Source organism: Myxocyprinus asiaticus, chromosome 13, assembly GCF_019703515.2.
Source record: "Myxocyprinus asiaticus isolate MX2 ecotype Aquarium Trade chromosome 13, UBuf_Myxa_2, whole genome shotgun sequence".
Lineage (NCBI taxonomy): Eukaryota > Metazoa > Chordata > Actinopteri > Cypriniformes > Catostomidae > Myxocyprinus > Myxocyprinus asiaticus.
Window position 1 is genome coordinate 6,464,027 of NC_059356.1, and position 27,936 is coordinate 6,491,962.

The following is a 27,936-nucleotide window of genomic DNA, read 5'->3' on the forward strand; positions in this document are numbered from 1 at the left end:
GAAGCAGCCCAATGACCAACTAAAGAATACATGTCAGGCACTATATCTTCTAGCTGAAGTGTTGTCCTTTATTTATTTATTTATTTATTTATTTTGTACAATTTATTTAACATTTTGGTAACCTTAATTTTTTATCTTTGACCATATACACCGATCAGCCACAATATTAAAACCACCTGTCTAATTTTGTGTAGGTCCCCCTCGTGCCGCCAAAACAACGCCAACACACATCTCAGAATAGCATTCTGAGATTATATTCTTCTCACCACAATTGTACAGAGTGGTTATCTGAGTTACCGTAGACTTTGTCAATTCGAACCAGTCTGACCATTCTCTGTTGACCTCTCTCATCAGCAAGGCATTTCCATCCACAGAACTGCCGCTCACTGGATGTTTTTTGTTTTTGGCACCATTCTGAGTAAATTCTAGAGACTGTTGTGTGTGAAAATACCAAGAGATCAACAGTTACAGAAATATTCAAACCAGCCCATCTGGCACCAACAATCATCCATGTGATTATCTAAGCAGCAGCAGTGCAGTGCATAAAATCATGCAGATGCGGGTCAGGAGCTTCAGTTAATGTTCACATCAACCATCAGAAGGGAGAATATTTTTAATCTCAGTGATTTGGACCGTGGCATGATTGTTGGTGCCAGATGGGCTAGTTTGAGTATTTCTGTAACTGCTGATCTCCTGGGAGATGAGAGAGGTCAACAGAGAATGGCCAGACTGGTTTGAACTGACAAAGTGTACGGTAACTCAGATAACTGCTCTGTACAATTGTGGTGAGAAGAATAGTATCTCAGAATGCTATTCTGAGATGCAGGTTGGTGCTGTTTTGGCGGCACGAGGGGGGCCTACACAATATTAGGCAGCTGGTTTTAATGTTGTGGCTGATCGGTGTATGTACAGCGCTGTGAAAAACGATTTGCCCCCTTCCTGATTTGTTCTATTTTTGTGTATTTTTCATACTACAACCACACTGTCTATTTCCAGAGCAGCCTGTATTTCTCCTGAGGTTACCTGTGGGTTTTTCTTTGTATCCTGAGCAATTCTTCTGGCAGTTGTGGCTGAAATCTTTCTTGGCCTACCTGACCTTGGCTTGGTATCAAGAGATCCTCAAATTTTCCATTTCTTAATAAGTGATTGAACAGTACTGACTGACATTTTCAAGGCTTTGGATAACTTTTTATATCCTTTTTCATCTTTATAAAGTTCCATTACCTTGTTACGCAGGTCTTTTGACAGTTCTTTTCTGCTCCCCATGGCTCAGTATCTAGCCTGCTCAGTGCATCCACATGAGAGCAAACAAACTCATTGTTTATTTATACACAGACACTAATTGCAATTTAAAAAGCCACAGGTGTGGGAAATTAACCTTTAATTGCCATTTAAACCTGTGTGTGTCACCTTGTGTGTCTGTAACAAGGCCAAACATTCAAGGGTATGTAAACTTTTGATCAGGGCCATTTGGGTGATTTCTGTTACCACTATGATTTAAAAAGGAGCCAAACAACTATGTGATAATAAATGGCTTCATATGATCACTATCCTTAAATAAAAGACATTTATTTTGCATGATCAGTCATATTTTCAAAATCAATGCCAAAATTTCACAATTTCTGCCAGGGTATGCAAACTTTTGAGCACAACTGTATATATATATATATATATATATATATATATATATATATATATATATATATATATATATATATATACTGTAATTACGTACTTGTGATTGAAAACAGCTGACTGTTATAATGCTTCAGAAAAGACACACACTGCATTCAATAATTTCAGTGTTTATTTCTACAATGTTTCTCCAGAGTAATAATAATTCATGCAAATAGTTCTGGAAAACACAACACATTAAGATGACTAGTTTTGCTTTTGTTCTCTTTAAGAAAGGTTTTAATTATTTTTGCAGGTTAAAATTTTTCTCAGTGCAGCGCTGAACTTCTACATTAGTTGTATATCAGCACAAAAATGAAATAAATTAAAAAAAATAAAAAAAAACAATACATTATGCACTGCCCTTTACATGACTGTTTGCCTACAATGAGGTGCACATTCAGCACATGAAGTATTAAAAAAACAGCAGTGTTTTTATTTTCACACTTTCTTTTGGACTCCATTGATAATGATATAAAATTTTGTAAACTTGTGCTACTTGAAAATATGACTACACAATCATTTTCACAACTCTAAATGGTAGTACAGATACAACCTCCTTTTACATGACTTTCTGTAATATCCATGCAAAATGTCAAGTTCCCTTTCTAACATTTGCTTACACCTTTAAAATGTATAAGGTCAAAATAATTCATGACTGAAATGAACTAAAATATCTTTGCTATCTGTCTTCAAACAAGAGTATGACATTGAAGAAATGTCCTCATAAATTATATAAATATTTTAACCATGAAAACCTGTTAAATTGCACAAGACTTGTTCTGGACCAGGTGGTACATGTCACTTTATTGGCATTTTTGAATTATTTGAGCTAAATGCAAAGTATTCAAGGTTTAGCAGCAGGTAAAAATGTATATGTAATCAAGGGTCCTAATAAAAGGATAATGTGCGGATATACTAGAGGAAGTTCATTCCCTGGCCCAAAGCAGCACTTCCTATAGACATCAGTGCTCCTTCTGTTTGTCATTGAGCATAAATATGACATCATTCAACAGCAAACTCGACTACGCTTGATTTTTAAACTTCAACTGAGTAATCAAGGTGATCTCATTTGTATTCAAACATAAAGTGTAGACGTACATTTGGATAAACACTGAAATGTAAAATATCCATGTACTGACACCGTCTAAAATGTTTTTTAAGCATGTACAACTTTAGGGAGGTATAAATCTTTATTCCGAGTCCTCTGAAGACTAGTCTGAACTGGAACTGCCAGAACATTTTCTGTGGTACCACTGCAGATGAGTGAAATACGCAATCCCACAGCAATCCCATCTTATTTATAAATTCATATATTGGAAATATCTAAAAAAATTACAATATTTGAAATAAAACCTGTGAATTCAATATTCTGTGAACCTCAACAGAATTGTTTTTTTTTTTTTTTTTTATCCCCCTTTTCTCCCCAATTTGGAATGCCCAATTCCCACTACTTAGTAAGTACTCGTAGTGGTGTGGTTACTCACCTGAATCCAGGTGGTGGAGGACAAGCCTCAGTTGCCTCAGCTTCTGAGACAGTCAATCCACGCATCTTATCACATGACTCTTTGTGCATGACACCGCAGAGACTCCCAGTAGACTCCATGCTACTCTCCGTGATCCACGCACAACTTACCACGTGCCCCATTAAGAGCGAGAACAACTAATCGCGACCACGAGGAGGTTACCCCATGTGACTCAACCTTCCCTAGCAACTGGGCCAATTTGGTTGCTTAGGAGACCTGGCTGGAGTCTCTCAGCACACCCTGGATTCGAACTCACGACTCCAGGGGTGGTAGTCAGCGTCAATACTCACTGAGCTAACCAGGCTCCAACAGAATTGTTAACATTGTACGTCTCTAAAATTTTACATTTTAGATTCTGTCAGTATATTGCTATTGTATGTTTAAGTGTCATTCCAACTGTTTGAAAATGTACATGTGCAAGATCCACACTTTGCATACGAATACCAGCAAATAATAATAAGATCACGGTGGAGTAGTAAAAGTGAGTGTTAAACATTACACAGTGAATGGTATACCTGAGAAATCCTTAAACACTCAGTAGCAAACATACATCACCGAAACATCTGTGAAAGAGCGTATCATCTGAAAATCACTGCGTTCTACTTTAAGCATCATATTTGTGAACAAACGTCCGGTTAACATTTTATTAATATACTCATAAAACATGTAAGAACATGTTTGGAAAACATCTACTAAATATTGTAACATTTTAACATCTCTGTGACATGTCTAGACTTTCTTCTTTTAGATGAATCCGAAAACATTAAATAAACGTCTTGCCAACACACAAGTATTATCGGATCAATCTATCTATGGTGCTTAAAAAGAATGCCAGACAAAAATAAATAAGCAGTGTATTATACCTGTATATTCAGGTATAATATACCTGTATATTCTTTTCATAAATGTGTTAGCATGAAATGGCTGAAGAGTTTTTGAACTGTGTTTCTGGGAGCAATAATATTTTAAATATCACCCTCAATCATCTCCCTGCTAAAATATAGGATAAAATAGGCATACCATTTGGGACATCTTCATTTCGGCCAAAATACTGGATATTCCGGCTAAAATGGGACATTTGGCAACTCTAATTACTACGTTACCGTCAACAGATTTATGTGCATCTAACATTCAAAACTTACTAACAGGCTTCTTTAATTAATTGATGTTTTATTGTACTTGTCGGTTTTGGTTTTATAGTGAGCAAACTCAGTTTTGACAATGCAGTTTCTCTGCAAATTATTAAACTCTGTAATTCTACAATATTAAATAAATAATGCAAATGTTAGGGGGTAAAGGACCAAAAGAAATAATAAAACACTAATAAAGTTACATCAGATTCCAAAGTCATATCCACTGACCACAGGGATACACAAGCACAAAACAATAGCACCACAGTTCACACTGTGCTTCCGAAACAATGTTAGTCTCCACTAATAACTATTTTGTCATGTTTCACATTTGAAAAATCAGATTGTTTTTAAAATCTCTTCTGAGTTCAATCATTTTTTTCGCCAAACATTCAATATATTGCTTGATATTTTCACAGAAGAGGTTCTCCTATTCTTCCGAATCTTCTTTCATTTTGGACTGATTATATGTGGAAAAATTGGTCGAGACACAATTGTCAGATTTTGGTGATTGTCTTTCACATTCCCTCCGAAACACTCATCATAAGGAACAGTTTCAAGCTTTCAGCTCTTCTTGGGATCCTCTTAGCGCACTTGCGCCGAACATCAGCTACAGAATTTCCTTCTCAAGCTTTTGCTCCTCAAGGACTTGAGTCCCTCCTGTTATCTAGTCATCCCAAGTCCATGTGCAAGGTGGGTTTGTGCCGGTTACCTCTCTACACGCATATTTCAATTGGCGTCGCCACTAGGATGCGACTGCTGTTGCCGTTGTTGTCACGGGGGCCGCGCTCATAGCCTCCAGTGGAGGAAGGAGAGCTGTTTGTAGATGTTGATGAGTAGTGTGCTGTCACTGGCTCCATGACGATGCCCCCTTTAGCTACCCCACACCCTTGCGACAAGCTCTGCTGTTTCAAGCGGTCCACCAACTCATCTTCTTCTTCTGAAGAGGAGCTAAGCACAGCCTGACATCCATTTATGACCGCGCCACTGTTGCTGTTACTCGTGCAAGAGTGGGTTGTGTTGCCATTCTCCGTGTCGAGCATCCAGCAGTGGTTGAAGGAGCTAAAGACCTCCTTGACGGAACATCGGCGGTCCTGCTCGATAGATAGCAGGCGCCGGAACATGCGGAGTGCCTCGTCGGTGAAACGGCGCCACTGTGACGGCACGGCACTTGTCCGCCTCCGTCGCTGTTGCCAGCGTACAAACTCCTCGTAGAAGGTGTCGGACGGCAGAGCCTTTTCCCAGGGAAAGTTTCCAGTGAGCATGCAGAAAAGAAGCACACCGAGGGCCCAGACGTCCGTGCTGTAGTCTACACACAAGCCCTCTTGCCGCCCGGGGTCACACAGTTCTGGTGCAGTATACGGGATGGTTCCGCTCACCCGCTTCATTGGAGAGCCGGCCCGGCGTGTCATGCCAAAATCTGACAGTTTCACTTTCCGGCACTCCTTGTCAAAGATGAGGACGTTCTCCGGCTTTATGTCACGGTGTACCAGCTTCTTGCAGTGCAGGTAGTCCAGTGCAATCCCCACCTGGTGCACGCAACGCTTGGCCACACTCTCAGACAATCCCACCTATGCACAGGAGAGTGGAGAGAATGTGGAATTAGATGCGAAACATACATGCCATATGGTTACATAATGGATATTTTCAGAATTCACACAGACAAATCAGGAGCATTTTAAGCCCCCGCAGCAGAAATCCTGATCAGCCTTGAACTGAAGTCTTATTGTAGTTCGGCAACAAGTTTGCAGGGAACATTGTCTCATTGACTTCCATGTGACACTTGAATCTAGAAACTGTCAAAAGACCAACTGTGAATTTCACTTTTTAGCTGTGGGCATTACAGTCCGAACAGAAAGGAAGAAGCTTAACAGAGAAAGTATTATTGGTGGTGTTTGCTAAAGCAAGCATCACTATAACGATTGCTCATGCTTTTTGCTCACACCTTTACCAGATGCGATTGTTGAAGTACAAGCAATAAAAACTATCCCTTCCTTGTACTGTAAATCTGAGATTTTGTCTTAACCTGATGTATCAGTGGCCCTGTTAACACTTGGCATTTAGATTATTTATTTTTAAAGCCATAAAAATTCGAAAGAATGAGCATTTACACCCAATGTGGTCACATGCGTTTTCAACCACTATTGACCACCTCTGAATGTGGTTTAATAGGACAAATCTCAAAATGTCTTGGACCCTGTTTACTCCTGTCTTTAGCTTCATCCCGTTTCAAACAGATCACCCAAATACACATCTTAATATCAGGTCTAAATAGGGCCAGTGACAAGCGACAAGTAACAAGACATTTTGTCGGTCACTTGGTTTCTATTTCTGCAGCATCGCCCACACGGTACTCTCCTTGGTCCAAAGTCGTGCTCCTCATAACTGTACATTAAACATCAAAGATGATCTAATGGACTTGCAACTGGGTCACATCGTGCAGCATTTTCGTTTTCAGACAGATTACTGTTCGTTTACTGTTGCTGGAACATTATAACACCATGCCTGGTTATGACATCTGAACAAACCCTTAACCCAATGCAATTGAACTTTGAACATGAATGACACCTCAAATCGTGTGGCTTAATGTGTATCACTTGTGATAACTATGTGAAAAATAAGTGATCAGACTTACAAATTTGCCTTGTGTCCTAAAGGTCCTTAAAATATCTGATAGACTTATACTGAAGATCTGAGACATATTTAGGGAATGGAATGACATTGAGACAAGGGGGTGGGCTCTTTTGACTTGGGCGAGTAAGCAAATACATAGCCAGGTTTTGGAGGGTTACTTTTGAAATGTATTCCACTACAGATTACAGAATACATGCTGTAAAATGTAATTTGTAACATATTCCATTAGATTACTCAAGGTCAGTAACGTATTCTAAATACTTTGGATTATTTCTTCAGCACTGGTAGATTTTTCCACTTGTTTTGACTATAAAATCTCTGCCAGTACAGTAAGACAAAATACACATGTTAAAAATACATTCTCTGAAAAACTTAAATATCTTATGCAGTGTTGTTTCTAAAACAAGATAAATCTAATTAATCTCGTTTTAAGGATTTTTAGCTATTTATACAGGAAAAGAATATAAAAATTATTATCAAGAATACTATTTTTGCACTAATATCAAAGGTCTTACTAGAAAAAAATACATTATGATCCAACGTGAATTTTCTTGATAAAAAAATATGATCGTGCCTGGTAACGTGCAAGTAAAATGGCTAGAAATAGCATTTTAGCTTAGCATAAAGCTGACAATTTACACAAGGTTTATTTCTATTTCTTCTGCTCCAAACTTACTTCAAACTTACTTCTCTGTCTGCTCGTATGAATGTAACACATCATAAGAAAGTGTTTTACCGCTGTTCAAATGCACTTTAGATCGCATCATTTATATGTATAAATGTTTTCCATCTGAAAGGACTAAATATTAAATAATAATAGTTAAACAAATGACAACAAAATGCAAAGTAATCTCTTCAGTAATCAAAATACTTTTTGAATGTAACTGTATTCTAATTATCAATGATTTAAATTGTAACTGTAGTGGAATACAGTTACTTATATTTTGTATTTTAAATACGTATTCCCTTTACATGTATTCCGTTACTTCCCAACACTGTACATAGCAACCATCCAGAATACCCTAGCAATCACACAGCAACGCACTAACAACCACTCAGAACACCTCTGCATGGCATTATAAGCAATCAGTTAATCCAGTGTTTCCCAACCACTGCGCCGCGGCAGAGATTGTCAGGTGTGCCGTGGAAAATTATACACAAAATAAATAAATGCATAAATAAAAAAAAATAAAAAAAATATTCGGGGGTCGGACTCCCGTTTGATTGATTACAGCAGTAGTCAGTCGCGTGCTTAGCAACCACAGTCCTACCGAGGCAGATCGTTTGATTGGTCACAGCTACGGCCAATCGCGTGCTTGGCTACAGCAGTGCGTGCACAGTGAATCTGTGTCTGACAGGAATGGTGCTTGATCTCTGAAGAAGAGGCACTCGTGAAACTTCTCATTTGTAAACAAGCTAAATGACCTGGGACATGTACCGACCGACTGAATGAGAGGGACATGTTGTTCGTTCACTTCGGCATCTTTTGTCTTCCTTGTTCATCAAGGAGAGAAAAGGGCAGAAGAGCAACGATTAATGTGTAAAAGTGAGTGATGTTTACACATGTTAAGGGGCTTTCACATGACTCGCATCAGCGCTGCTGAATACATTGAAGTATATGAAGTGATGCCACTTTACACCAAAGTGTTTTTCCACACACGTATTTGGTTCACAATTAATGTCTTTGAGAGTGCAAAGCAACAAGAAATATAAAAAAAACTGTCCAAATTTGTGAAGATATATTGAATGTCTCATAATTTCTTTTAATTAAATATTACCTTATCATTTCCGAAAATAAATTAACCAAGAAAACGCTAAGACCTTCTGCTGAGTCCTTTTATTACTTTCTGCTGCTATCAAAGAAACTGGCAGTTTTTCTCTCTCTTCCAAATACATGTTTATTGTGCACATCTCATGCTTTCTTGCATGGAAAACTTGTAAAATCGCCCCTCCGTGACGCTTTCTGCAGCGTTTGTCATGTATAGGGCAAAGCGGCGCTTGCTGCTGGCGTTTAACGGAGCATTGACGCCTCGACTCAACTCATGTAAAATGTGTTTTACAGTGATGAAAGAACATTATTGAAACTCAAAATTTTTATTATTAGGCTAGTATTGTCCTCTTTTCTGATAAAAGTCATGCTCAGCTGTTTAAATCTGTAGGAAAATGATACTGTGGATCTGCTTTGTGTTTCTAATTACATTCTACTAAAGTCAGTAGATTTGTAGTTATGCAAGTTTTAATGAAGGAGAAGGACGTTATTGAAACTATTATTAGACTATTGTTGTCTTTTTGGATAAAAATAATGCTCAATGCTCAAAATGACTAAAGTTACTTGGTAGATTTTGGTCGTGAATGACTCAAAATTATTAAATGACTTGCTCATACCACATAAGACGCTAATTTGTTGCCACATAATGGCATCTAAAGAAGGGTTCACTTAAACAATCAGTTAATACAATTGAACAAATTTGTGACACAGCAACAAGCCACACCAAAATACCCTTTATTTTTGCAGCTAATTCTGCACAATTGTGCAGTTAATTTGCTCTACAAATTTGCCAGAAACAAATATTTGTGGACCAGTAACTCTCTCACCTTTTTTGCCTTTCATGAATTTGCATTCCTCTAATTTGCTGTGGCCTTGCAAGAATGAATTTGCAAGAACAAATCAACAAATTAGAAAAGAAGCACATTTGTTTTTCATTACCCAATTAGCGCTTTTGCCACCTGTGACCTCATTACACAGCATACCTTTGTGACTTCATAGTGGTGTGCAGTGGTATTTTTTTATTCGTAAAAAGTGTGCCGTGGCAAAATACCTTAACAGAACCAGAATGATCTTAATGCTTTCATTTAAGACATAAACAATTGCTAATAAGCATATGCACATAAGAAGTAGCTCATTATTTCTATTAATATGTCTACATACTACAGTATATTATCTAGAGGTTCAAGCTAGGACAAGAAGCACACATTCTCTCACCTGGGGAGGAATGATGTCGAAGAGATCGCCTGCCAGCGCATATTCTTGAGCGAAGATGTAGTATTCATCAGTTTCAAAGGCGATGCCAAACATGTTTATGATGAAAGGACAGGGTGACAGGTAGAGAGAGATGCTGTACTCCCGCAGGAAACTCTTCAGCTTGGTGGTTTTCTTGCGCAAGAATTTCAGGGCCATTTTTGTGCCTGGAAGAGAAGGAAGAGGTACAGGTTAACATTGCTTGGCCTTTAAAGCGTTCCTGATTATTCTGCCTTACCACTGACAAAGAGCTAATGGACTTCTTGCAAGATCTGAATGTGCTCTTTTAAATGTCACAGCGAGACAATGTTCTATGTCAGGCCATGTATTAATGCAGGAGTTACATTTTTAAGTCTGTTTGACTAATAAATTCTGAAGAAAGTTTGAAAGAAAACCTGATGCAAGTTCCACCAGTATGAAACATTTTTGCTCATATTAGAGTATTATTCCTAAAACAAACACAAGTATGTGAACTTAAGCATTACTAGAAATACAAGCTTGATTATGTGCATTGTGGTGTTTCAAAATATGTCAGACCACAATTTATTCAGCGTTGCTGCAAGGGGTACTATAGAGGCAGTGTTGGGTGTAATATAATTGCAAAGTAATTAATTACTATAATCTAATTACTTTTAGTTCCAAAATTAGTGTAGTAGTGTAGTATATATATACAGTTGTGCTCAAAAGTTTGCATATCCTTGGAGAATTGGTAATATATGTACCATTTTTAAAGAAAACATGAGTGAGCAGGCAAAACACATTTCTTTTATTTCTTATGTGATTCATATTCAACTGTAGGTTATATAACAGAATGGCATAATCATAAAACAAAACATGGCAACAAAGAAAAAAATGAAATGACCCCTGTTCAAAAGTCTGCATACCCTTAGTTTTTAATACTGTGTATTGCCCCCTTTAGCATCAATGACAGTGTGCAGTCTTTTGTAATAGTTGTCTATGAGGCCCCAAATTCTTGCAGGTGGTATAGCTGCCCATTCGTCTTGGCAAAATACCTCCAGGTCATACAAAGTCTTTGGTCGTCTTGCATGAACTGCACTTTTGAGATCTTTTGAGATTTTGAGTGGCTCGATGATATTAAGGTCAGAAGACTGTGATGGCCACTCCAGAACCTTCACCTTTTTCTGCTGTAACCACTGGAGGGTCAACTTGGCCTTGTGCTTAGGGTCATTGTCGTGTTGGAAAGTCCAAGAGCGTTCCATGTGCAGCTTTCGTGCAGAAGAATGGAAATTGTCTGCCAGTATTTTCTGATAACATGCTGCATTCATCTTGCCATCAATTTTCACATGATTCCCTGTGCCTTTAGAGCTCACACAACCCCAAAACATCAGTGTGCCACCACCATGCTTCACAGTGGGGATGGTATTCTTTTCACTATAGGCCTTGTTGACCCCTCTCCAAACATACCGCTTATGGTTGTGACCATAAAGCTCTATTTTGGTCTCGTCACTCCAAATTACAGTGTGCCAGAAGCTGTGAGGTGTGTCAAGGTATTGTCGGAAATATTGTAACCGGGCTTTTTTGTGGCAACTCGACCACGCAGCTCATTTTTGTTCAAGTATCGTCGTATTGTGCTCCTTGAAACAACCACACCATCTTTTTCCAGAGTAGCCTGTTTTTCTCCTGAGGTTACCTATGGGGTTTTCTTTGTATCCCAAACAATTCTTCTGGCAGTTGTGGCTGAAATCTTTCTTGGTCTACCTGACCTTGGCTTGGTATCAAGAGATCCCTGAATTTCCCACTTCTTAATAAGTGATTGAACAGTACTGACTGGCATTTTCAAGGCTTTGGATATCTTTTTATATCCTTTTCCATCTTTATAAAGTTCCATTACCTTGTTACGCAGGTCTTTTGACAGTTCTTTTCTGCTCCCCATGGCTCAGTATCTAGCCTGCTCAGTGCATCCACGTGAGAGCAAACAAACTCATTGACTATTTATACACAGACACTAATTGCAATTTAAAAAGCCACAGGTGTGGGAAATTAACCTTTAATTGCCATTTAAACCTGTGTGTGTCACCTTGTGTGTCTGTAACAAGGCCAAATATTCAAGGGTATGTAAACTTTTGATCAGGGCCATTTGTGTGATTTCTGTTATCATTATGATTTAAAAAGGAGCCAAACAACTATGTGATAATAAATGGCTTCATATGATCACTATCCTTGAATAAAAGACAGTTTTTTTTGCATGATCAGTCATATTTTCAAAATCAATGCCAAAATTTCACAATTTCTGCCAGAGTATGCAAACTTTTGAGCACAACTGTATATATGTACTTCAAATCTTTAAAAGATATTTAGATTTTTAATCTGAATCAGGTCATATATTGCATTAACCGATAATGGCTTTTACTTGAAATTCACAGCATTCTGATAAGCAAACGTTTTGTACACAGATGACCTTTCTCATGTTATGGTAGCAAATGAAATGAGTTCTGCTGAAGCAAGCTGGATTGTGCATTCCTTGAACTGCCTTCACTGTGCACTGCAGCGTCAATCTTCTAAGTATGGCCGGTACTTGGTGTGAATGATAAATGAGGTGTAGACTGATGGGGCTTTGGATGCTGACAGATGGTGTGTTTTGCATCTCTTTGAAATCTGAGGTATGCACAAGCCAAACAGAGGCATTTCTCATGATGCAAAGCATCAATACTCTTCTAAAGACAAACATAAACATGCCATCTACATCAGATCGTATGAATGTCCTGAAAGACATTAAAATATTGTATTTGGGGGCAGATGGTTGGTGTTTAGGTATGACTTCATGAATTGTCTACGGTTTTCCAAGGACAGGTATAGCAATAGGCAGGGTTGGGAACCGGGAACCAGCTGTTATTCAGAACCTGTGCTGTTTTAAAACAAAGTACAGGAATCAAACTGAAAAATATTGGCTAATGTTTCTTGACGTCTGCATTCTTCTGGCAATGTTGATGGAACACCATAATAAAATAGTCTACTGTGATTCCTGCACTGCTTTAATGTTACAGCATAAACACAAAAGAAATTACTATGTTCAGGCATGAAACTCTGAATGGTGCAAACTGATATGTTCATGAAACAATCCGCTTGTTCATATGTAATATGTCAAGCTATTGGCTCACATGGTGTAAGCTGATAGGTCATTTGCTGTGTAATCTGGTAGCCAATCAACTTAATTTGCTCAGTTTGAAAGTAAGCCACAAGTAAAATTTTCTCTAAAAATGCTATTTGCTCAGGTGGTTGCTGAGACTTTTTTTTTTACAGCTTGCACAGTAAGGTCTGCTTTTGGTCATGACACATAGAAGCATGTCTTTATCAAGGTAAGCTATAGCAATGTTGGGCCTCATGTATTCAGATAGAAGACAAAGGCAGGCCTAACACAGTCGTAAAAACCTAACTCAGGCCCCCACATACCAGGTCATAAATCTTACTGATAAAAATTGCGCCAAAATCAAACAAAGGGAGTCCAAAACAGACTACAAATCCCATGAAGCCTTGCTCACTAAAGGATCGAACTCTCAACTCCTATTGGATGAGGCACACAACAGAACGTCCCTCAAACCATGACATCATCAGGAGTAGAAATACCTCTGAAATGCTTCCGGGATTTGCTTCCAGCAACTTTGTTCGCCAAGTATAGACGTAGCTCATCGCTGCTCTCAGGTGCAACCTCGTGGCACAAGGAAGTAATGTCCGACTTGAAACTGTGGCCATACAATCTCCATCTCGCTGGACAAGTTGAGATTACTCTGTGTTCAACCGAACACTCTAACGGATCCGAAGGAGACCACTGAGCAATCCGTATCTTCATCCGTTTGCCTGCAGAAGTGAAGAGATTAAAGATTTCTCTTCCATCTTCAATCAAGTCAACATTTCTGATTTCTCCACCAGCCCGCCGAGAAACAGTCAGCCGTACGCCCGCTGACAGAGTGAGGAAACGGCCTCCCGTCATCACCCGAGCCTCAAGGAACTGGGTCGGAATTAAAGGACGGAGGGACACACATTCTACCTGTGTCCTCATGCGATTCAAGTAAGAGGTTTACGTCTGGGCAGAGACAGAATATTATAGTGTGTTATTCTCGTGTTTCAAGGTTTTTGCTTGTACCGCCATGTCTGCTCATTATTAATACTCAGGGTATTAATTATCACGAATTTGTTTTGCTGTATTGTGGTCCAACCAAATTGGACTGTTGTGCATTTTCGCCATCGCGGGTGAAATCGGCAAACTGAGTTATCCATTAAAGAGTCAAAGAATGCGGGACTTTTACGAGCCGTCCACCTCGTCTCTGAGCCACAAACTAACAGCTGCTTTCTCTCCCACGATCGCGAAATCGGCTTTAGGGCCATCACTTTATTCTCTCTCTCTCTCTCGTACTAACCACACACACACACACACACACACACACACACACACACACTCACTCTCTCACACACACACACCCTCATGTGTTATAGAATTATTTTTATTTCCATATCTAATCATATCACTGTTTAGTTTGTAGTTGTAAGTCGGAAGTTTATTGACTGCATTGTATTAATAATTAATTGATATTACTGCATAAATAAACTTTGTTTATATTACAAAGAGAAGTGTTTTGGTTTGTTTTGCATACGCCTGTGTCATGCTGATGGGATGTCAGTGCTCGGATTCAAGCCTTCATTCATTGTTTTTTTTCCCGAAAATCGATATTCTTCGGATGTCGATTTTCCTAAGAAAACAATCTAATATTGAGACTGTTATACTAGTCCCTGGTTATTAGTCCCTGATTCCAGGGTGGTGCCCCGTCAAAGTTAATCCTTATTACTATTCTGTTGATTTTTGATAATTGATAATTATCTTTGATGATTGTTGAATTTGAATGATCAATAAGCTAGTGTTAATTTTAATTAATGTTTCATCGATGTTAACAATTAACGATTATCTTTGATAATTGTTGATTTAAAGGATTAAAAAAAGCTATCATTGATTCTCATCAATGTTCTATTGATTTTAATAATTAATAATTATCTTTGATAATTATTAATTATTGCTAATAACCAAACCCGCTCCTAAACGTAGCGCACTACATTTACTGGAGCCCCATATGAGGTTTTAATGAGTTAGATTCAATTAATTAATTTAAATATTAATTAATAACTAAAGAAATAATTATTAATTATTTCTGATAGTAACACTGATCTAAACAACCAGTAAAGCAAAATCAGGCACTGGCTCACATAGTGATCTTTTAAATAAATCCACACATAGCAATGCTAAGTCTCACTATTTAAATTAGCTCTGGGCTTTACAGGTCCAGGTACACATTATGAGTTTGGTCACTAGCCGTTTAAGCCATATGGCCAATCAAGCCCAGGCATACATAGAGATTTAGTTCATAAGTGTTGTGCCAAGCAGGCCAATGCACACTTAGCTAGCATACATCATGATGGCGCCGCAGATGGCCGCCTCGGTGTGGAGCGCTTCTATTGTTTTGTTGTTTTTGTGGGTTTAGTAATCTTTTTCCAGTCAGTTTTACCAGAGATGAAAATTCAACAGCTTTACCAGACAGTCTTTTCCCGGTTTATGAATATTCAGACATTTTGCTAGACATTTTAGTTGGAGGCGCGGCTTTGTTGTTCAGGAGACGCAGGCGAGGAAGACGAGTCGGCTGTCGAACAACGCTACATCTCCTCACCCACACAAACAAGGACTTTTCAACCTCTGCTGCCTTGTGCTTCACAGAAAACTGGCTGAGTGAAGCCATTCCGGACAGCGCGTTACATCTGCCAGGCTTCCAGCTGTTCAGAGTGGATCGCATCGTGGAGTTAACGGGGAAAACGAGAGGCGGTGGAACATGCTTTTACATCAATGAAAGTTGGTGTACAGATGTAACAAATGTTAAAGAGGATGTGCTGTCCTAATTTGGAAGCGCTATTTATTAACTGTAAGCCTTTCTACTTGCCGCGGGAGTTTTCCTCATTTATTCTGGTGAGTGTGTATATCGCGACAAATGCGTGTTTGAATTCGCCGCTGCAACAGCTGGCTGATCAAATCACAGACAGGGAATAACAATACCCGGACTCAGTTATTATTATTCTTGGGGATTTTAACAAAGCAAATCTCACACGTGAACTGCCCAAATACAAACAGCACATTACACGCCCCACCAGAGACAGGAACATACTGGATCATTGCTACACAACAATAAAGGATGCATATTGCTCTGTCCCTAGAGCAGCTTTGGGACTCTCTGATCACTGTCTGGTTCATCTTCTTCCAACCTACAGGCAGAAATTAAAATCAACCAAGCCAGTAGTAAGGACTGTAATGGACCAATGAAGCAGAGTGGGAACTACAAGCCTGCTTCGATTGCACAGATTGGAGTGTTTTTGAGGCTGCAGCCACAGACCTGGACGAGCTCACAGATACTGTTACATCATATATCAGTTTCTGTGAGGATATGTGCATTCCTACTAGGACTTATTTAAAGTTCAACAATGACAAACCGTGGTTTAGAACAGAGCTTAGGCAGCTTCGTCAGGCCAAAGAGGAGGGTGGGGATAAAATCTTGTACAATCAGTCCAGGAACACACTGAATAAGGAAATCAGAGTGGCTAAAAGAAGATACTCTGAGAAGCTGAAAAACAAGTTTTCAGCTAACGACCCTGCATCAGGTTGGAGTGGCATGAAACAATTCACAAATTACAGGACTCCTACCCCCAACCCTGTGGTGGACCAACAACTGGCTGACAACCTGAATGTGTTCTACTGCAGATTTGAAAGGCCCAATCTCACACCCCACACCCACTCTGACCTTCACTTCACACAAACACCAACACCTCCTGCAACCCCCCTCCTCCCCCCTCCTGCTACTCAACCTGCACTTAAGATCTGTGAAGATGATGTGAGCCGCGTCTTTTGGAAACAAAAGACGAGGAAAGCTTCAGGCCCAGATAGCATCTCACCAGTGTGTCTTTGATCTTGTGCTAACCAGCTGGCCCCCATCTTCACACAGATCTTCAATAGATCACTGGAGCAGTGTGAAGTCCCATGTTGCTTCAAACGCTCAATCATCATTCCTGTCCCAAAGAAACCAAAAATCAAAGGACTTAATGACTACAGACCTGTCACCCTGACGTCTGTGGTCATGAAATCATTTGAGAGACTGGTGTTGGCCCACCTGAAGAACATCACTGGACCCTTTCTAGATCCCCTTCAATTTGCTTATCGAGCAAACAGGTCTGTGGATGATGCAGTCAACATGGGATTGCATCATATCCTGCAACATCTGGACAGACTAGGGACATATGCAAGGATCCTTTGTGTGGACTTCAGTTCGGCTTTCAACACCATCATCCCAGCTATACTCCAGAATAAATTACACTAACTCTCTGTTCCCATGTCTATCTGTCAGTGGATTACTAGCTTTCTGACGGACAGGCAGCAGCTTGTGAGACAGGAGAAACTCACTTCCAGCACCTGTACAATCAGCACTGGTACTCCCCAGGGATGTGTGCTCTCCCCACTACTCTTCTCCCTCTACACCAATGACTGCATCGCCAAGGACCCCTCATGTCAAGCTCCTGAAGTTTGCAGATGACACCACTGTCATCGGCCTCATCCGAGATGACGATGAGTCTGCATACAGAAGGGAGGTTGAACAGCTGGCTGTCTGGTGCAGTCAAAACAACCTTGAGCTGAACATGCTCAAAACGGTGGAGATGATTGTGGACTTTAGGAGGATCACCCCAACACTGACCCCCCTCACCATTCTAAACAGCACTGTGGCAGCAGTGGAGTCATTCAGGCTCCTAGGCACTACCATCTCACAGGACCTGAAGTGGAAGACACACATTAACTCCATTGTGAAAAAGGCCCAGCAGAGGTTGTACTTCCTTCCCCAGCTGAGAAAATTCAACCTGCCACAGGCACTGCTGATACAGTTCTACTCAACGGTCATTGAGTCTGTCCTCTGCACTTCAATAACTGAAACTATACACTTCCAGAGTGAGGAAAAATCACTCTGGACCCCACTCACCCTGCCCACTACCTTTTTGAACTGTTGCCTTCTGGCCGACACTTCAGAGCTCTGAGCACCAGAACCGTCAGGCACAGGAACAGTTTTCTCCCTCAGGCTATTCATCTCATCAACAGTTAAATTGCCCCATTAACCAATAACTATGTGAAATACACAGTTTAGTCTTTTTTTATATTTATCCAACACATCCAACCTCTTCTGCCATTTCATATCTCTGGAGGAAAAAAAACAGAAAAAAAACAAACATTTGCACTGTACATAACAGATTTGTATTTGCACTGTACATAACAAATAACAGATTTGTATTAGATTGCACTACATATGTGTATGTGTGTATGTATGTATGTGTGTGTCTGTGTGTGTATGTATGTATGTATGTGTATAACTATTTTTTATTATGATCTATGTCTTGCTGCTGTTTTTGTATTGTTTTTGTATTGTTGTACACTGGAAGCTCCTGTCATCAAGACAAATACCTTGTATGTGTAAGCATACTTGGCAGTAAAGCTGATTCTGATTCTGATTCTGATACTGTACACTTGGTGCACATGGCTCTTTGGAGCAGCAGCAGTACACAAGTTTTAGTGGTAGATTTGCTTGTTTGGGGGGTTGTGTTTGCATTTTGTGTTATATATTTGTGCAGCATTTCTGCTTTGTTGGGGGATTGTATTTATGTCTAATTGTGCAGCAGAATGTCATACATGGTTGATGCAGCATGTCTTGTGTTTATCTAATTGTGCAGAAGCAGCAGCAGCATGTACACATGCTTAATTCAATATGCAGTAACAAGTCTCCATATGTACTCTGCAGCAGCAGCAGCAGCGTAGCAGATCTAGTCCAACAAGACCAATATCCTATCAACATGTCATACCCACAATAACATGCTAAATCTTTCTGAGAGTTGTCATGACTGAAATTATATTTTACAGTATATGCGTTGTGAGCTTGCAGTCTAAGTAGAATGTGATGAGAGAGAAAGACTGCATGCCGCAAAACAATGCAAAAACAATAAATAGACAACATGTCTCCCTATTGCACTGTCCTCAATGGTTGCGTGCAACAAATATTCATGTACAGTCAAACAATCTAGACAAGGATATAAACTCTCACACACTGAATCAGTTGTTGGGTAAATTACTCAAAGAAAGTAATCCACTACAATTTACTAATTACTTCTCTAAAATGGTAATTATATTACTAGAAAAGTAATTTTTTGTTACTTTCTAAAATAATTTTGAGGGCTCATTCTTTTTCTCATTATATTACTATTATTTTAGAAATAAGTATAATCCAAGTAGTGTACTTAATGTAATTAACTTAACTGAAAGTCAGTAATTGTAATCTGATTACATGAATTTAAAATGTAATGTATTCACTACTTTTTGACTTAAAAAGTAAATAAATTACTTAAAATACTTTGTAATCAGATTACACCCAACACGAGTAACTGACTTATTCAAGTACTAAAAGAATCATTAATGGAATCGCAACGCAAATGGATTTAAGAGGAATCAGAATTGGAACCAGATTAATTGAATTCCTTATGATTCCCATATGGGAAGCCATGCCTCAGATTATCATGTAGTGCTGATTTCAGAGTTTCACAGGGACATGCACTAAACAGCACATGAACACATTAAGTATGTGAGTTAAATGTAATTGTATCATGTATATCCTGTATACGGTACTTAAATATCTTCAATCATTTCCAATAAACCAAGCTATGAGCGTTCTTTGTGGTGCATCACCTGCTACCTACCTCTGATCTTGTGGATGACCAGGTCCACTTTGCCGTAGGTGCCCTTGCCGAGCTCCCTGATCACCTCATAGTATTTGTTGATGTCCACCTTCTCCAGATTCTGTGCAGTGATGAGCTGCAGCTCATCAAGGATGTCAGTGGAGGAACAGGACGTGTGAGCTGAGGAGGTCATTTCTTCAGAGGGAAGGGCTAGTTATCACGATGATGTGATGATTTAGAAATCTGAAGGTAGGAAAGAGAATAAGAAAAAAAGATTCAGAAAAGAAGAGACACTTTCAACTACTTGAAATCTTAAAAAATTTAACTTCTTCAAACTATATTTCTACAAACAAAAAAGCATTTTTTCTTCCTAGGGAACAGAAAAGTTCCCCTGACTGAAGAATCTCCCATTTAATAGATCCTAAAAGAGTCAATTTCTCCTTGCACAGTGAAACAAGATTGCATCGGACACGCTTTATCCCCATCATAAAAGTTACAGAGATTGATTTGGCAACTAATACAAACGAGTTCTTACATAACCTTTTGCATCCTGCAGCTCACTGATCTCTGTTATGAGGAGGCGCTTTCATGTGCACATCAAAGTATCTGACATGAGAAGAGAGCTGAGCTGAACAAAAGATCAGAGGGCACAGACCCCAGTCCCCTTTGTAACACCAAAATTACTCAGTTCCACATGGCTATTTACTTCCGCACCACAAAACCCCATTTAAAAGGCGTCAGAAGACAAACTTTTGCATGTTGCATAACACCAGTTCACATTTTTCAGCGAACATTCACTATATTGGTTTGTCAAATGAGCTGAGTTGAAATTAACCTGAATTGATCGTAAAATAACATTAATAAACACAAAGAATGCTGTTGTTACAGTCCGTCACATTGAATATGCAAGGAAACTGTCCAAACATTTTCATTTTTAATCAAGGATAAAGATGTTTTTTAGTGGTGCTTGCTAAGGTTAGATTAAATAATAATAATAATAATAATAATAATAATAATAATAATAATAATTATATATATATATATATACACACTCACTGGCCACTTTATTAGATACACCTGTAAATCTACTTATTCATGCGATTATCTAATCTGCCAATCATGCAGCAGCAGTGTAATGCATAAAATCACGCAGATATGGGTCAGGAGCTTCAGTTAATGTTCACATCAACCATCAGAATGGGGAAAAAATTTGATCTCAGTGATTCAGACTGTGGCATGATCGTTGGTGGTTTGATTATTTCTGTAACTGCTGATCTCCTGGGAGTTTCACACACAACAGTCTCTAGAATTTACAGCAAATGGTGCCAAAAACAAAAATCATCCAGTGAGGGGCAGTTCTGTGGACAGAAATGCCTTGTTGAAGAGAGAGGTCAACAGAGAATGGCCAGACTGGTTCAAACTGACAAAGTCTACGGTAACTCAGATAACCACTCTGTACAATTGTGGTGAGAAGAATATCATCTCAGAATGCTATTCTGAGATGCGGGTTGGCGTTGTTTTGGCGTTTATATATATATATATAAAATACACTATATGGCCAAAAGTTTGTGGACACCATATGTGCTTGATGAACATTTAATTTCAAAACCTTAGGCATCAATTTCCCCCTTTGCTGTAATAACAGCTTCCACTCTTTTGGGAAGGCTTTCCACTATACCGTATGTAGTAACATGGCTGCAGGGATTTGCTCTCATTCAGACACAAGGCTATCAGTGACATCAGGAACTGATGTTGGTCGATGGGGCCTGACTTACAGTTGCTGTTCCAATTCATCCCAAAAGTGATCAGTGGGGTTCAGGTCTGGGCTTTGTGCAGGCCAGTCAATTTCTTCCACGCCAGACACAGTAAACCATTTCTTTATGGACCTCACTTTGTTCACAAGGGCATTGTCATGCTGGAACAGAAAAGGGCTAACCCCAAACTGTTGCCATAAAGTTGGAAGCACACAAAGCCCAAGCCATTACATAAAGAAACATTAAGATTTTTCTTTACTGGATTTAATGGAGTAACCAAATTCGTTAATTAGAAGGGGGTGTCCACAAACTTTTGGCCATATAGTGTATACCGTATATATAAGATTGTATAATATTTACCAAAAAAAAATATATATATATAAAAATCACTAAAATGTATTTGATAACAGAAAATATATATTTTAAACATTTTATCCATTTACTAGACTGTCATTAGAACAGACACTATTGGCGGAATGACCACATATGTTCATCAGTAGTTATTAGCCAATGCCTATAATCTCAAAATGGTCATATCTCAGCTGATTAATTAGAATAATTCATTAGAAACCACACAGAAGACCTTAGCAACAGCATAGCAACGACTTGGCAACCATCTGCAACACCCTAGCATTGTACCAGCGAGTTCTGCACTGGCAAGCATTTCTCACATTTTCTTCAGTATATAAAAAAATCTAGTTTTGCCTCTTATTATCACTCCAAACACCTGTGTTTCAGTCATGTGTGGAAAAACAATGAATAGTCCATTATGAAAATTCATTCAGCTATTCATATATTACATTTCATTATGAGCAGCTGAAAGAATGCTCAATGGCAATATCTGCTCATTTAACAGACTGCTGGTGAGATTTGTGAATGACAGTCCTGCCAGTGCTCATTAATGTGTTGAATGAGACAGGATGTCAACACTTCCTGTACATCAACACCATCTGTGGAGATCTGAATGTGAGAGAGAGCGAAAGAGAGAGAAACAGCAAAAGAGGGACATTGTATGGATCTGCCGGAAATGTTTTTTTCTGTTTTTGGCTACTCATTAAATACTTTAGACTCCCTTGTGTGAACAGTCACGGTGCACAAATCTAGCTCAGTCTGCTTCCCATCTAAAGGACAGACACACAGCAGATGAAAGAGCATCTATGTCAGGTAACTGGGAATTCTTAATCTGATTCAGAACTTGAGTGTGATGAGGAGTAGGGCGTGGCCAGGCCGTGAGGATGCACACCTGGCACAGAATTGTTCTAATCAGTCGGGAGGGGGATAAAGACGAGCCGGAGGCGCCAGTTCGAGAGAGAGAGAGACACACGCAGATGCTGTGTGTGTGTGTTTAAGTTGATTTAAGTTGTGTTATGTCATTAAAAGTTTCGTTGACTACTCAGCCGGTTCTGGCCTCCTCCTTGCCCATCCTTACCCGTTACATTGAGTCTTAATAGTTCCTATCCAATAAGGAAAATTCAGTCCTTATTAATCTTCCTCATGTACTTTTTTGAGCTTGACAGCCATAGTCATTATGAAATAATCCTAAATTCAGTCATGAAACTCTACATCAGGGATAGTCAACTGGTGGCCCGCCAGTCACTTTTATCTGGCCCTCTGACAGATTTTTATAAAATCGCGTTGCAGTCTGAGACATTCGAGCACTCTACACACAAAACTCAGTGGTGAGTTTATACACATTATATTATATATGTAATATATAACAATATATATGGAAGGCATAAGAACTGTAATGTTGTTTCCCTTTTACATTTTCTCCTTTCAAGAGTCAAGAATGTGGAAATTTCCACTTAAATAATACATTTTCTCCAGTGGCCATTGCAATGAAACAGCCCTTTAAATAGTTTGACCTCATTTGCCTCATGAGCCGAATGGTGATGTGAAACAGGTGTTATTTATGACAGGGGGGCAAGTTCCAAAAGGTTGAGAACCCCTGTTCTAATTCATTGCATACTGTCCATTTACACTACAAACTTCTCATGAATTTGCTGTCTTTGTTTATATCGCTGGTGCTTGAGGGAATGGACCATATATTAGGACACAGACCTCAGAATTAAATTGCACTTGATCCAGCCCATTAGAACTTTGCATGCATAATTTTGCCAATCATGCCTAGACTTAGCGCATGCTTGTACGAAAATACCAAAACTTCATGGCCATGCCCATTGACTTTGTGCTTATGACTTATGGCATAGCGCTGCGCTTAGCGCTTTTAAAATAGGCCCCCTAGTCCGCCAAGACCAAACCTACAAACTTGTCATATAATTTATAACAACTTAGATTTATTCAGAGACTTGAGTGATTAAACTGTTTTTGTATGGAAAAGAGCTTTGTTTTTATAATCCTTTTTTTCACAAAAAAACAACAACATGAGGGTGCATAAATAATGACAGAATTTCCATTTTTGGGTAAAGTATTCCTTTAAGTGGCAGCTGCTGCATTCAGACAAACACTACAGCTCCCCAGAGCCACAGCTCACATATTCATAAATGCACAAATGTCTTAACCTTCTGAATGAGACTGCAATGATTTGCATTTCAGAAGGAGACAATGGTCTCTCTCTTTCTCTCTCCATCTTTAAATTCCTAACACTAAAGTTTAAATTAGAGGTAGACCGATATATCGGTTTTACAGATTAATCGGTGCCGATAGTTGCTTTTTGGAACTATTGGTTATCGGCAAAAATCTATGGTGGTAGTTGCTGATAGTTTTTTCATCATTTCAAAATAAGAGGACCCGGTGTGTTTCAGGCTTGTTTATACTTAAAAGTCCCACGTTATGCACCAAATCTTCATTTTTTCAGTTTTTTGTGGGTATTGGTTGAACAATAAACCACATCTGGGATTTCATTTATTTTGAACTCTTTTTCTGTGCCCACCATAGTAAGGACATTTTTTGACATTCTAGAAAACTATTTCAAAAACTATCTGCCAATTAATTGATTATAGGCCCTTCCCACCTCCTTAGTTCTCGGTATCGGTAAAATCCACTAATGGTCAACCTCTAGTTTAAAGTCAAACAGGTTCCTGATAATAGTTCAGACACAGTAGATAGATGGATGAATGGACGGACGGACGGACAGATGGACGGACAGACAGACAGATAGATAGATAGATGGATAGATCCAGTGGACATACACAGAAACAGCCCACACGGTTTCTCCTCTCCCGAGGAAATGGTGTCATGTTGTAGGACACCTTGCTTCATGCAGCTCTCCATTACAAATGTGCTGAGAGTGTGCTTTGATGACCTGTTCTGTTCCTTATCCTACATTCACTGTTTATACACTGTAGCTCTGCTCCTCCAGCCACTGCTGCAAGAGATAAAGTGCTGCTGGCTGCCAAAAATCCAGCGCTGAGCCATTTAAAGCTAATAATCATTACAAACAGCTTAATCAATGCTGTGCGGCCACTTACAGCCACCACACCGTACATTCTGACTGTAAATATCCATGTACTTCCAATCACTTAAAGGGGTAGTTCACCCGAAAAAATAATTTACTCGCCCTCATGTTGTTTCAAGCCTATATGACTTTCTTCCGTGTAACACTAAAGATGATGTTAGGCGGTATGCATGTTAAGCCACTCACACTGTGCAGCACAAAAACTCAATTACCATTTCAATTCAAGTTTATATTTCCATTTGCAAGACAAGTGCATTTGAATGATTCTGTACCCATGGTAATCAAGCAGCGGACAAAATCAACACCATGTGCCATCAGTCTTGGTAATGAAGAAGATTTGTCTTGCCCTGAAAACAGAACTGGGCAGCCTTTAGAGCAAAACTATCATTAGAGTTATGGTGTAATCAGTGTATGAGGGTTAGATATATAAGCCTACTGACGGGGTTTGCAGCACAAACGCCTCAATTATTAATCACAACAACAAGCACGTGTAGTGACAGCGAAAACGAAGTGCATATTCTACATTACAGATCCAGTCTGAAGCAAAATGGGTTGCAAATGTCATGTTATGTATACTAAACCACTCCCAATTTCTTAAAAAAAAAAAACATTTAGTTGTTTTGTTATGTCTCTGGCTCCCTAACAGGATGTACTTTACAACTGCGCGCTCTACTGTGTTCTGAGACTGTAGGAAAAGCGCCATAAGCCCTGTTAGTGATGCTCTGTTTGCTGGTGCTGTTCGTTCTGAGTCCTGTGTACACACACACACACACAGCGCTCATGGTGCTATGAAGCACATCAAAGGCAGCGGGCTTGGCTAGTCTCTGCATTTTGCGTCCACGCTTGGAGAAAGATTAGCAAAAACACTCAGGGTTTGAGCCTCTTTACTGCTTTTACATCAGAACCAACACTCAGCACAGGCAGGTCAAAGACTAACCTTAAAGTCAACATGAAATCAAAATTCACCCTATTTACTTTCTTAATGCATGTTCTTGATCTTATTGCGAACGATCTGTGCACATTATAAAAAATGTAAAAAATTTTGGTCTTCATAATTTTTTATCAAAAAAAGTATAACTTGCTCCGCCTCTGAAACTATTTTCGTTTTCTAGTGACATCACAAATCCTTCTTACATTTTAACCCCTCCCCTCCACCGCCTGACTCCATTCTGGAATGCTATGCCCATTTTTCACAATCCAATCAATTCTGGATGGATAAATCTAGCTTGGCTGAGTTTTGTGCGAATGTCAAAGGCCTTGAAAAGCCTGTCTTATGCAGTGTTGTGTAAGTTACTCAAAAAGAGTAAGAATTTGTAATCAGATAACTTTACTGATTTCTTCATGGGAAATGTCATCAAATTACTAATTACTTTTAAGTTACTTTCTAAAACGCTTTTCACAGAAAAGTTTGTTTTTCCATGCAATGAATTCAAAATGATGTCTGTGCAGTATTTTGTCCTGTAAGAGAAATACAAACAGACATACATATTAACATAACTCATGTTTTAGTTATGAGTAATGTATGTAAAAGTAATTAACTTAATTGAAGGTCAGTAACTGTAATCTGATTACATCAATTTAAAATGTAATTAATTACTCTACTCCCCCACCCACAAAAAGTAATTAGATTACAGTAACTACTTACTCTGTAATCAGATTACATCCAACACTGCTCAAAAGCAGCATCAGAAATTAACTTTTGCAAAATCTGCCTTTTTTTTTTTTTTTTACTTTTATGATGGCATTTTTTTCCACAACCATTTAAAGCATAAACTGATTCTCATCCATTTATGTCAAATACGGCAATTTAATTAATTCATTAACAAAACAATTTCAAGATGGAGAATTATTAGCTACATTTAAGAATGAAATGAACGTTGATATTTTATGCCATTATATGTATAACTAGGACTATAATAGAACATTAAGAACATCATTTGATGTTACAAAAAAATTATAATAATAATAATGTATTTTTTTAAATTAAGAATTCATTACGAGGGCATTTATTGTCCCCACATTTCCTAAGCCCCCTTATTTCAGTTGTAGGCTATATCGCATCTATATTAGCATTATTTCACGATCGACCACCTCCCTCTCTAGTTATGAGTATTTAACTGACAGCATTTTCATTTTAAGGTGAACTACCCCTTTAAGAACATCTCAAGTACCTTCAGTTTGATGGGTACATACTGACTGTACTATCCCTTTGGGACTGTGTTGTGTGCATGTGGGTGTCCATGTGAACAAAATGTCATAAAATTAAGAAAAAAATCTATTCTAAATGTAACAGACCTCTATAAATAAACGTCTTGAAGGACATGTCTTTATTTCCCTCTGCATTACACCTGCCTGACAGACAGCTCAAGATGTGTTTTGGCTGCCTTTTGTTCTTCAGTGCATTGCTTCCTATGCAGATTACATAGTGATGGGCTCAGCTGCATTGAGACATTTATGTCAATAATTTTGAAAGAACGAAAAAAAAAAAAAAAAAAAAAAAAACATGCTTCTCCCTGATTGCATGCCCTGTCCCAATAGCAATTAGGCAATGTTCCATTATAATGCATATAAGAAAAATTATGTATCTAAACCTTTGGAAATGATCTGCATTATCTAAACTGCATGCAAATATTATTTTTGAAGCGGTTCTCATGGCAAATGAAGAATTACACTGAGCATCAATAAATATTATTAATAATAATAAAGTCAAATGAAATGTTTCCTACCTTTCAAGACACAAAGGATGCGCAAACTGTAGAAATAGTATATGTATATTTCAGCTGCCTTTTCTGTAATTTTCTTGACGATTTTATGTAATATTATTGATTGTTGCTCGGTCGCGCACCATCACATTGCGCTGATGCGTCTAACATAGCGACCGCTGTTGCCCTATTGTATCTCCTCTGCTTGTGTATGTAGGTACTGACAGCACTGCACCCGCCCTCCGCACAAACCGACCAATCAGAGAAGAGATAGAGGCAACGCTGTACCAGCCCACTGCCCAAAAACAACCAATCAGAGAGCCAAC

General features: G+C 38.8%; 1 protein-coding gene across 2 annotated transcripts; it reads right to left on the reverse strand.

Annotated features, from left to right (window-relative positions):
- Positions 1-1,810: 1,810 nt before the first annotated feature.
- On the reverse strand, positions 1,811-27,777 carry unm_sa1261 (un-named sa1261). Of its 2 annotated transcripts, none has more exons than XM_051714439.1 (4): positions 27,635-27,777; positions 19,758-19,979; positions 9,948-10,150; positions 1,811-5,901 (listed from the first exon to the last, which is right to left on the reverse strand). In XM_051714439.1, the coding sequence occupies exons 2-4, from the start codon at positions 19,927-19,929 to the stop codon at positions 5,047-5,049; spliced, it is 1,230 nt and encodes a 409-aa protein (XP_051570399.1). In that variant the 5' UTR covers positions 19,930-19,979; positions 27,635-27,777; the 3' UTR covers positions 1,811-5,046. The 2 variants fall into 2 exon arrangements, with proteins under 2 accessions (XP_051570399.1, XP_051570400.1); XM_051714440.1 differs by lacking the exon at positions 27,635-27,777 and adding an exon at positions 20,277-20,313.
- Between the last annotated feature and the right edge of the window lie 159 nt (positions 27,778-27,936).